This window comes from Candoia aspera, chromosome 5, assembly GCF_035149785.1.
Source record: "Candoia aspera isolate rCanAsp1 chromosome 5, rCanAsp1.hap2, whole genome shotgun sequence".
Lineage (NCBI taxonomy): Eukaryota > Metazoa > Chordata > Lepidosauria > Squamata > Boidae > Candoia > Candoia aspera.
In genome coordinates, this window is record NC_086157.1 from 96,718,178 (window position 1) to 96,730,551 (window position 12,374).

The 12,374-nt window shown below is 36.9% G+C and overlaps 1 protein-coding gene across 1 annotated transcript in view; it reads left to right on the forward strand.

Moving 5' to 3' along the window:
- Nucleotides 1-12,374, forward strand: part of XPO4 (exportin 4) — a 73,844-nt gene that overhangs the window by 54,685 nt on the left and 6,785 nt on the right. Inside the window, exons 14-22 of the mRNA XM_063305771.1 lie at nucleotides 1,124-1,283; nucleotides 1,924-2,093; nucleotides 3,894-4,068; nucleotides 6,711-7,004; nucleotides 7,980-8,160; nucleotides 9,617-9,735; nucleotides 10,383-10,513; nucleotides 11,370-11,487; nucleotides 12,272-12,364. Coding sequence (XP_063161841.1) covers nucleotides 1,124-1,283; nucleotides 1,924-2,093; nucleotides 3,894-4,068; nucleotides 6,711-7,004; nucleotides 7,980-8,160; nucleotides 9,617-9,735; nucleotides 10,383-10,513; nucleotides 11,370-11,487; nucleotides 12,272-12,364 — 1,441 coding nt within the window. The remainder of the gene's footprint in view (nucleotides 1-1,123; nucleotides 1,284-1,923; nucleotides 2,094-3,893; nucleotides 4,069-6,710; nucleotides 7,005-7,979; nucleotides 8,161-9,616; nucleotides 9,736-10,382; nucleotides 10,514-11,369; nucleotides 11,488-12,271; nucleotides 12,365-12,374) is intronic.

Below are 12,374 nucleotides of genomic sequence, written 5' to 3' on the forward strand. Positions count from 1 at the left end.
TGTAATGTCACAGTGCTGCAGCAATGAGTATTTTGTGCAGATCAAGCTACCAAAAGTAAGGAGAGATGGACACAGAACTCTTATATTTTAAGAAAATGACACTAAATGCTTTTGACTGCTTGGAAGATAAATTTGAGCCAATATAAAGGTGGCTTCCCAGACCCATAAAAAAATAAGATGGAATATAAATCCGAGAAAAGTAAATTAAAGCCCTGCTGAGATCAGTAACATCCAGCTGAATACCACAGACTCTCTGCATTTCCAGAATACTTATGAGCCACTTTTCACACTAGGATAGCAGGTTTTTAAGCAGTTCCCAGATGCATACATGTATTGACTTAATAGTAGATATATGGTGGTCGCTGCAGAGACATCTCGTAGGAATGCTGAAAAATAAGCTCTAAGGAATCAGACTACCAGCCCAGCACTGCCTTCTATTTGGCAGAAGCTATTCATGTGTAGGGGTTAAAAGGCTATCCCATCTGGGCTACCTCAGGGCATGCAAACTGGAGGTGCAAGATAATGCAGTTGGTGTTCCTTACTGGGGGGGACTGTGGGTGCTGCCATTGACCTATGGCCTCACTCTCCCTCCTTCCTCCAAAATACTGTTCTCTGAAGAGACCTAGTTTTCTTTGAGCTAACATGCTCCTTCAGGGATTAAATAACTGAAAATCATAGTGCGGCGTCTGTTTTAGAAAACTCTTCAGCAATATTAAACTAGTTTTGGGCTGAAGAAGAGAGAGTAATAATGTTAGCTGGCATAAAGTCTCAATAAAATTTTCAAATGTTCTAAGTGGGCTTGTTGTACTGATCTTGGAGCATTAATTCTTCCTGCAGCAATAATCTGAGACTTCCAAATTAAAGATTGAGGATTTTCCTAGTAGTCTCTGAAGTAAAGAATCGGCAGTATATGCTGCTGTTCAGTGGCTGAAAGAGTGTATACTTGGAAAACTTTGTGTCCCAAACAGGAAATAGTGTTTTCTTCTGGAAGAAATGGTGAAACTGATCATGTCACTCAGTTATTCCCCTGACTTTTAAAAAATTTAAAGGCTTTGTGCGTTTAAGCACAAGTCAACATTAATGAGCGCTAGGGGAAAGTCATGATATCTTTGATTTTCTTCAGGTTATTGTCTTCTGTTCTAAGAGTTTCGGAAGTGGAGTCTCGAGCAATAAGAGCAGATCTTACGCACCTTCTGAGCCCGCAAATGGGAAAAGATATTGTGTGGTTCCTTAAACGGTGGGCAAAAACCTATCTCCTAGTAGATGAAAAACTGTATGACCAGGTAAAACTATTTTAATACATATGGGCATTTTTACATTTAATTTCAAATGAGTTAAAGAATGAATTCCTGGATTTTGCAAAGGCATGAGCTTTTTCTTTGCAGTGCCATTCTCACTTAGTACTTAAATAAGTATGACCGGATCTAAACATACAATGAAAGGAGACCAAAATGAAGCAATGAAGTCTTGTGGCCTGTACCATTTTCAGGGGGAGGGTTGTACTTGGGCGTGCTTCTGTGCTGTTCCTTACAAGTAATAAACTAAAATGGCTTTTAGGGAATTTATAGATGGGAAAAGCATTCAGAAATGGCACACCATCTTTATGATCTGAAATGATAATCTCCCCTCTCAGCCACTTCCGCTACATGGGTGGACCATGTATATTCCTCTAAATTATTAGGTACATGTACATGGAAACACCATAATAGTGACCTCTAATTGTACTTAAAAATACATTATGTGTCTTCAAACTATTGTGTTATTCCTAATGCATTTTTTAATAAAACGAACAAATATTTGGAACTTATTATACAGAGATCAAATATGAGGTATGAATAAAAAAAAAGCTAAGAAGTCAGGCAATGTTCTTATCAATATACTACATTCTGTGACATTTATAAATATTAACTTTTTTTTTTTCAGATCAGCCTGCCATTCAACACAGCATTCGGTGCTGATACTGAGGGTGCCCAATGGATTGTGGGTTACCTTTTAGAAAAAGTAATCAGCAACCTTGCAGTGTGGAGCTCTGAGCAGGACCTTGCCAATGACACTGTGCAACTGCTAGTAACTTTAGTAGAAAGGAGAGAGAGGTAAGCCTAAAAGTTATACTCCTAAATGAAAAAAAAAATCAATCCTGGCTGAGATTTTCTGGGCCAAGCTAGATACGGTGTTAATAGACTCTGTGAACATCTAAGTCTTGCTATATAAATAGTAGCTCTGAGGAAGCCTGAGTAGCATTGAAACCACAACTACTCAGTCCCCACACGTCTATCTGGAAGGCAGGACTAACCCTTCCTTTGGCTGTTGTGCCAACAACAGTTGACATCCCTAAACTTTAATTGCTGTCCAGCCTTCCCCCCCTTTCTGTCTAGTTTCACCATGCTGACACCGAGAGTAACGAGGACATGATTAGTATCTGCTAGGAATCATATGCCAGCAAATCATTGTTTTGTGTTAATAAAGAGTCCAGTATAACTTCTGGACTGCTTTATGCTCAGGGATTTCAGGAAATTTGGGACTGGTTAAAATGTCTCCATTCAGCACTTGAATACCTATATCAGGAGTGTAATGCCATTGAGAGAAATGTCCAGTCCCTCTTATTTCTAATAATTCTGTGTTATTTGAGGCAGTTGTTAAACTTCAGAATGTCAGTATAGTTATTGCATGTGATAAAGCAGAATCAGGCAACTGGCGTTTTTTGCTGGGTTCTGCATTTCATTTCTTAATATTTACTAGCTTTCTGATGAAGGGTGTTTAAAAATGTGCTGATACCATGGTGGGGTAAGCATATTTTTCAGCCTTTTATTTTTCATGGGCTGGGCGGGGGGGTTAAGCGCAAAGTAGATATGTGAAGCCTAATGGAGTTTAAAATACCAAATTTGTATCTTTTGAGGGCAGATTACATGACCGGCATGCATCTGGGCTACATTCTCAATATAGATTGCCTGTCCATCAAAAGTATGTTGTGAAGATACACGTTTGAACTTCGTCAGAAGAGTTTTAGGCATACATCTAAGTAAACAGAAAGAGATTTAAATGGTTGGAAGTGTTCTAACTATCCAGTACTGTAGGATCACAGGCAAAATAATACTGCTTGAATGAAGTGTATCAGTTTAAGGGCTGGAACTCATAATTTAGTTACAAAATGATTCTTTCCAGAAATATGTGTCTGGTGCTAAGCTTCCATTGTTAAGATACTACACTTATTTCCAAGGCAAGGAACAAGTTTATCGTAAGTGTTAAACTGCCTTGATCTGATCAAAACCAAGAGTTAAAAGGGCGATTTGCTGAGCCTCAGTTTTATTGCTAACTTCTTCCAGAAACTGATCGGTTTCATATAGAAATGGCAGTTCACTTGTACAATAAGTTCCCCTTTTAACTTGTGCGTATACCTGGTAGTTCTTAAAGCTGCTGGTAACTGCAGTGTTGCTGCATATAACCTGCATTGCCTTATTTGGCAGGAGACTGTAAGTCTTAATTCGTTTATGCTATTGTTGCTGCTGCTTTGCAGGCTGATCTCATGCCCACAATTACATTTAGAAACAACACTTAAGACAGTCAGGGCAGCTTGTATACAAGTACGGAACTTCTGCTATGCGGGTATGAATTTAGCCAGTTCAGGTTTAACTGAGTTCCCAAAAGAAGAATACTGTGGGTAAGACATAAATTATTTTTGTCCTATTTCTACTCATGTTTTTCACTGAATGAAACAAAGGGGAAAAGTTTTGATGATGACACCTAATACTAGTGCCAGCACACACTGTGTCGTTAGAGTATTATTCATTTGTTAAGAGCCTGCTTAAGAATTTTATCTGGGGGAAGGCAGGTTTTACTTAAGTGTTCTGGGCTATTACATTGCTATTTACTGTGTTTCAATGTCTTTCTGTAAGGGCAAATTTAGTGATTCAGTGTGAAAACTGGTGGAACTTAGCAAAACAGTTTGCCAGACGGAATCCCCCTCTTCACTTTCTATCCAGTTCAGTGCAACGTACATTAATGAAAGCCTTAGTTCTTGGGGGTTTTGCTCATATGGATGGAGATACCAAACAGCAATACTGGACAGAAGTAAGTGCAATCTCTGCTTCAAAAATCAGAATAAGTGAAATCAGCAAGTGAGAATTTGGGATTCAGTTGTCCTGGGTTTTTTTCCTTTTTGACTTAAAGAATCCTTTAAGTTACTTTATTTTAAAATTTGTTTTAGAGCGTCAGTTACTCACTACTAGCATTATATTATTGGGTGTGTGTGTGTACATGCCTTTGAGTCAGTTTTTGACTCTTGGCGACTGTCTGAATAAGCCCTGCAGTTTTCTTGGCAAGGCTTTTTGGAAGTAGTTTGCCATTGACTCCTTCCTGGGACTGAAAGAGAGTGACTGGCCCAAGGTCACCCAGCTGCCTTTGTGCCTAAGGCGGGATTAGAACTCACATCTCCCAGTTTCTAGCCCAATGCCTCAACCACTACACCACACTGGCTATCATGTATTGTTATCTAATGTTACATTATTATTTGCAATGTAACTTATTTCACAAAGTTCCTTAGGTAATATTCTATAAATCTAAGTAACATACAGTTGCTTAACATTAAAATGAACCAATACTTTTTTTATATCCGGATGTTAAATGAGCATGTACAAGAATGTATCAGTGGTCTGTAGCTACCTACTCTCGAGAATACTTTTCTATAACTAGGATTGTTTTCTACAATCCATCCAGAAGTATGCTTGCTTATATCATCATTTACCACCAGGAAAGGAAATCTATTGCTGACATTATTTTTGATTATAGTTTGGGAAATTGTAGGATATGTAACATTCTGAATTGCAATAGTACTAAGTCTTATAAATTTGAATATAACAATAATTGTATTGTTGACTCAAATAAATAAGTTATTTAATTGTTTTAAAAGCAATTCTAAATATTCATGCATCAATGCTTTCCTTTTTATTGATAAAAATTAAAGTTCTAATTTTTTAGCTTTGTGCTACCAAAGGGTTTCATAAAATGACATGAAAATGTGTTCTGGACTTAAAATAACAAGCAAATGGAATGTAACGATAATAATTGATGTTTAAGTTTCCTTTTTAATTTTTTTTCTTCTTTTTCATTTTGTGCCATGTCCTTTAGTTGCATTTATTGATTCGGCATAAACTGTCTTAGGAACTTAACCTGCTGAGGAGCAAAGAAAGGAAGTGCTTTGATCAAGAGCAGTCCACTGAATACTCACCACTGAAGCAGGAGGAGGATCTACACACTTTCTCTCCATAGTACAAAGCTGCCCCTGCCTTCACCGGGCCATTCATCTGCATTCCTTGGACCATTATTTCTCAACCTCAGCAACTTTAAGATGTGTGACTGTCAACTCCCAGAAGTTGAAGTCCACAAATCTTAAAAGACACTGAAGTTGAGACACGTTGCTTTAGATGTGGCTTGGAGGGAGTGCCTGGTGTACTGTATTGGGAGAAGTGGGCAGCCTCACAATGCATCATTCTGAAGACCTCCTCAGAACGATGCTCCTGGAGGGTCTAGCAGAGCATGATATGTTCTGGAGAACTGTGGCCCATCAGTACAGGGACGTGGCTGCTGCAAGGGGAAGACTGAGCGGAAATGAGCACCTCACCCGAGTTCCCCAGCTTTCCTGTTCCGCGGCTTTAGCTCTTTTGGTAAAGGCCTGGTTTTTGCCAAATATACCTCTTCTGCACACACACACGCATGCACACATTCACACATATATAGAGAAGAGAGAACAGAGACACACACAAAAATTAAACGAATACTCTGAAAAAGAATAGTTTTTACTGTTATTTTTTCTTCATGTTAACTACAGCCCTGTTTAGTTGCCTTCCAGGCTTTAAGCATGTAGTGGTATTTTTAATACTCCCCTTTTCCTCTTCCAGGAAGCTTGCTTTAAAAATGATTTTTCAAAGTAGCATGAGCCATGTATTAAAAATGTGGCTGCAAAAACAAAGGTTATTTTCCCGAGCCAGAAACAGCTAGTTGTAAGATTTTACAACTGATAATGAGCCCTTTTGGCAATCAAAATATTATACAAAACCAGATATGACAAGTCAACATAAAAGAATTCAACCGATGCTTACCAAGTCTGGGAGGCCTAGTGCATTCAGGATGTTTTAGAAGAGCAAAAAATGATATGACTCCCCTGCCACTCCCACAGTGAGACTCCAGAGACAACTGTTCTGTTGTGACTCAGTTTCTCCACGCACCTCTTCCAAAATTGTTTAAAACCATCTCACTAGCCCAGTAGCATTTTACAGTCCAATTTTTGCTTTGATCAGTGTTAACGTTTATGAACATTTACTGCATGTTAAAAAAAAAACTTGCTCTTTAAAATCAAGTAATGTATGATTTTTCAGCACTTTTTGGCTTAAAATTTTACGTATGTACTGCTTTTTCAAAATGGGTATTTTTTTTGGCATGTTAAGGTATTTGGCCTTGTATTTTATGTTTTATATATGCTATTCAAACAAGAAATAATTCAGTAAAAGGGCATTGCCAACTTACCTGGAAGTGAAGCAATGCCTTTGGGATCAATTTTAAACTTTCTCTAGGTTGTGTTATATATATAAAAAAATACTGTTCTCCAAGATATGTGTATGACGTCCATGAAAAACCTTTGGGTCGAGATACTTCTGTCTGCAGCTGTTGCAAATGAGCAAAGCTACAGCACACCTGTTTTTATTTTTGTTTTCCAGGTTCTTCAGCCACTGCAGCAACGATTCTTGAATGTGATAAACCAAGAAAACTTCCAACAGATCTGCCAGGAGGAGGAGGTGAAACAGGAAATCACTGCCACCCTAGAAGCACTTTGCGGTATTGCTGAGGCTACCCAGATAGACAATGTAGCAATTCTCTTTAATTTTCTGATGGACTTCCTGACAAATTGCATTGGACTAATGGAGGTGTACAAGAATACACCAGAGACTGTTAACCTCATCATTGAAGTTTTTGTTGAAGTTGCACATAAACAAATATGCTATCTTGGAGAGGTAAATACATTTTAAAATATATTCTTATGTAATGTAGGATACACACAGGAAATGAACTGTACATTGCATACCCGTTCAGTAATATCAATTTCCTTTCACAACCTTTTTCTGTTTCTGTGTTTCCAGCCCCTTTTCTCCACTAAGTCGAGAATAAAGACTTCTTTCGTATTTTATTTCTAATTTTAAAAAAATCAATGGGTTCTGTAAATTGAAACATTTCAAACATTTTAGAAGAAGAATCTTTGAAGAGCTTGGAATTTCTAAACATTTTTAGTATTATCAGTTAGGCTGAATTAAAACTGAGAGTTGATGATTCACCACATGATACAGTTCCTTTTAGAATATTTTCCTTTTGGAGAGAGTTTCAGCTAGATATTATTTATGCCTCATGCCTTGCTTGCATTATTTTATGACCTCGCTGTGTGGTGAGGCTGTGGCCTTCCAGTTAAAGGAGAACTGTTATCCCAGCAGTCCCAGCCAGCATGGCCAATGAATGGGAACAGTAATACAATTCCTGTACGAGGCATACAGGTTCTCTGTTATACATCAACGGAGCACTTTCAGCATCTGATGGAAGAAGCTCTAACCTAGAAGGTATATGCCCCAGTACATTTGTTAACTGTTAACAATACAGCGGACATTTATCTCTTCCAGCCCAGCCATAGGGTTCCTAAAAATGGAGATATTAATAGTACCAAGAGACAGAATTTCCTACAGAATGTTATAACTATACAATGGAAATTCTACACTGCTTAAATTTGCCTGACAATTTGTGATTGTCTATGTTGGAGAGTATTCCCTTGGTGCAATAGGATTAATGATTATTAAGTATTGTTATTTTATTGTTTTAACCCTTGCTATGGATGGAGTGTATGCCGCATAGTGTCAGTTGCAGTTGAAGTGGCTTAGAGGCCAGAGTAATAAATTCTAGCAAATGTACATCCTTCATTAAGCCTTCTTTTCTATTTTTTGCAGTCTAAAGCCATGAATTTGTATGAAGCTTGTCTGACCCTACTTCAAGTATATTCCAAGAATAATTTAGGTAGACAACGAATAGATGTTACAGCAGAAGAGGACCAATACCAGGATCTTCTTCTCATTATGGAGCTTCTCACTAACCTACTTTCAAAAGAATTTATAGATTTCAGTGACACAGGTAGGGCGGAATCTAGAACTGAAAATAGCATGGGTGCCACTCAGACTTAAAGAGCTCTTTATCTCTTGACACCCGGCTAGTATGCGTAGGAAACTGTTCAGCTAGATCTCTAATTATTGTCCAAGGCTTTTCTTAAAATAACCTATTTTCCAGCACGTGATGAACAAATAACAGGGCCTTGTTAGTTGGGTGCTTTCTATCTCTCAAATTTCAGAGTTAATTCACTTAATTCACTGATGCATTTATACAAACAGTTGTTTTCCTGTTTAGTTCTTTGGTCACTTTGGATTTTTTTTCAATCTTTTTTTGTCCTTCTAATTTTTATATTGCTTGCTTGCTTGCTTGCTTGCTTGCTTGCTTGCTTGCTTGCTTGCTTTATTTATGTATGTATGTATGTATGTATGTATTTATTTATTTATTTATTTATTTGGTGTGCTTAAACTAATATTGGGGATCTTTAGCAGCTAGTTGGGAAATGTAGACAGGTCATAAATCTCTTAAAAATCTAATATATAAACAAATGTTTTTGAAGCATTTGCATAATGACATTTATAAATATTAGTAATTATGGTGTATATAGACATTGGTAAACTTGGATTTGTGTTTGTATGATACATGAAACCATTTCCAAGTAGATAATTAACTACTGTAAGCTCAGTTTTTTGTAGACTTAGAGTTTTGTCTTCATTTATTAGACAAATCTTTGTGGCTAATAAGATTACTGTTTGGATTTTTGTACCTTGTGCATTTTGAACTAAAAGAAAATATGTTTAACTACAAGGTAACCAGATCATTAGTGAATCATTGCTTTAAACTCTTCAAATTTAGATTTGTCAAAAGACAGACCACTTTAATATATAAAATTACAAATCTAAATTTGACAAATTAAATTTGAAGAGTTTGAAATGAGTAAGTATATACCTTATAATTGTATGTCTAGAGATACAGTAATCTTGGCTGTAGTAGATTGCAAAACATCTTTTATATCTTTTATAGTTTTTTAAGTTAGAATTTCAGTCATTTTTTCACCTTAATCTTGATTTCTTACTTTTCTCACTGGGTTTCTAAATCTTTTTGTCCACCTCAGAATCCAAAGAAGAATTGGAAAAACTAGATATAATTTAACACTATTTATATATTACATTACTGATTTTTTAAAAATATATCTGTATCAAGTAGTGAATACAGAACATGCAGAAGTGGAATACTTTTTAATACACCTCACTATACTATTTAGTTTTTCTAAAGGAAATACGTTTTTAAGATCAACTGCAGAAGGCAAAGTTAAGCTTGGCATCACCTTACTGGGATTCAAGCACTGCATTCCAATTGCTTTAGTTAATAATTTATTAACATATTGCATGCTCACTAATGAAAGCTTGAAGTTCAGAAAATATTGAGGGAGAGTTGAATTTGTTCTTATATTCCTATATTTTCTCCTTCCCCATCTTTTTAGATGAAGTATTTAGGGGGCATGAACCTGGGCAAGCAACAAACAGATCTGTATCAGCAGCAGACGTTGTCTTATATGGAGTGAACCTAATTCTGCCTTTAATGTCCCAAGACTTGTTAAAAGTACGTATAGTGTCATGCAGTGTTGCAGGAAGGGATGAGGAATTTTGACCATTCTTCTAAAAATTTCAGTCATCATAATGTCATGTCCTTAAATATGAATATTCATTTTCTACTACCACTAGGACTTTCATGGCTGGCGGAAAATGGCCTCTGGCATTAACTCAGAGCTTCAGCTCATGCCTGCCTTTGGACAGCCTTTTGAATCTGGTACTCTCCAAATGTGTTAGCAGTACCATCTGAGGAATAGCCTGGCATTGGAGAGCCAGTGTAATGTAGCGGTTAAGGTACTGGCTTGAGACAGGGGAGACCCAACATGCTCCCTCTGCAACCATTATGGAATAACGTGCATGATACCCCTCTTGCTTTATAACTTTTCAGAAGTCTCTAATTGCAGATCAGTTTGACCTGTGTTTGTCATAATAAATGATCTAGGGTTTCAACAGTAGGCCATGAATTACAAAGATATTTTAAGTTTAATTCTGTATTGACCTCAAAAACCTAGCCCTGTATATGTGTTGCAAATTATGATATGTATAAAAACTAACACTTGATTTTGAACATCTGACATTCCTTTGTATTCTTGAAATATAGTAATTTATCTGAAGAGGCCTCATTAACATAGACTTATTTACTTTTTCCTTCCATAGTTTCCATCACTATGTAATCAGTACTACAAATTAATTACTTTTATTTGTGAAATATTCCCTGAGAAAATTCCACAGCTTCCAGAAGACTTGTTTAAAAGCCTTATGTATTCATTAGAATTAGGGATGACATCGTATCCTTTGAGATCCTTTTTTGGTGGGGTGGGGAAGGAGTCATTAACCAGGTCCCCTTTTTTCCCCTCTTTAAATCATTACATTATACTAGCTAAATACCTCTTAAGTGTGTGCCTTAAGAATGTCAAGAATGTCAGTTGTTGATTAGTTATCTAAACATTTGTATTGCATTTGTTTTTGTTCATCTAAGTTATTCTGTGCAATGGCATCCACGTGTTTCTTAGCACTTTATTTTGGCAGAGAATCTGATACAATCCTTCATCGAGCACCACATATTCTTTCCTTGAAGTAGCTTATCTTTGTAACAAGAAGTAGCTATTCATTCACTGCAACTTTCCCATCCTGTCACCAGGAAGAGCCAGGGTACACATGCACCTGATCTTTTAAGCCTGTTGCTGGAGTATTCTAGCATTTTAAATATTATGAGAATTCCCAGATAGGAAAAATGAAACCACTTTTCATCATTTGGCAGGGAAGGAATCTGTCCTCCTCACATTTTCTAGGTTCAATAACATTTTAATGCAAAAATATCCAGACAGTCTGTGCTTCTCTCTCACTTTCTACAAGCTGTCGTGACCCTCTTCAGTTGATGATGTGCTTGGGCCCTAAATTCTCTCTACTTCCTTTCTTTATATTTTATTTAAATATAGAAGTACAGTAACAGCAGTTTCTAGGGGAAAATGATGGAGGAGGAACCAGTTCAACAATTCTCTTAGTGGTGATCTTCGCTTAAAATAATGTATAGGAAAATGGCAATTTTTAATGTCTGTTTATTGTTGTCCTGATGTACTGTATCATTTCCAAATACCCTCCCCCCAAAAGGAAGAGATATATTCCTTGACTCTGAATAATCAGAATGAGTTCAGATGTTTGCCAGCTCTGCTTAGAAGCTCTGACACCATTAGCAGAACAATGTGCAAAAACCCAGGAGTCAGAGTCATCCCTCTTTTTAGCAACAAGACACTTTCTTAAGGTAAGAGACATCATTCCATATCCTGTTGCCTAATATTGTGGCTTGGATTCAGTGCAGTGCAACACCATCGTGTAATATAGTTGGTGTTATAGCAGCCTTCCTTAACATGGCACTCACTAGGCATGGTGGGACTGCATGTTTGACTTAGCTGCTAGGGATTCTGGGAATTGCAGCTCAATTCATTTGCACAGTGCCATATTGAAGAATACAGTATTACAAAATAGGAAATACAGGCTGATGGGCATGAGCCTTAGTGATCCTTCAGAAAGTCTTGAGAATGAACCTTGTGCAGTGTTAGTCATTGGAATCTACTTTCTCCTACCAGAAGGGCTTTCTGGATGCAAGCCCATAATAAGGTTAACACAACATTAGGTACCAGCTTTTGTAAAATAAACCCTGCTTATCTATAAGTTTAGCTGCATTGGTTACTGAGGAGCCCAAGGAGTGTGTTAGGAAAAAATACATAGTCCTTCCACCAGAAAATTATGTCTTTGTGACCAAGGGAGAAAGCTGTTGGTCAGGAAATTCAAGACTCATAATTAAGCAGATAGATTTGGGCTCTCTGATTCAGCCATTTCCTATCCATTTTGTTATATGGTGATAATACTTCTCTACTTTATACATTGTTGCAAGCAATTTATATCATGTGTATGTGTATCATTTGAAAGTTTAATTTCTAGTGATGGTCTTGAAAATACAAGCTTCTACAAAGTAGTTGTCACTTTCAGCTTAGCACAATTTTTCTTAAAAAGTCAGGATATAAAGTTATGTTTTTAAATTTTAGATGGTTTTTGATATGCTGGTACTGCAAAAGCACAATACAGAGATGACAGCTGCAGCAGGAGAAGCATTTTATACATTAGTATGTTTGCATCAGGTATGATATT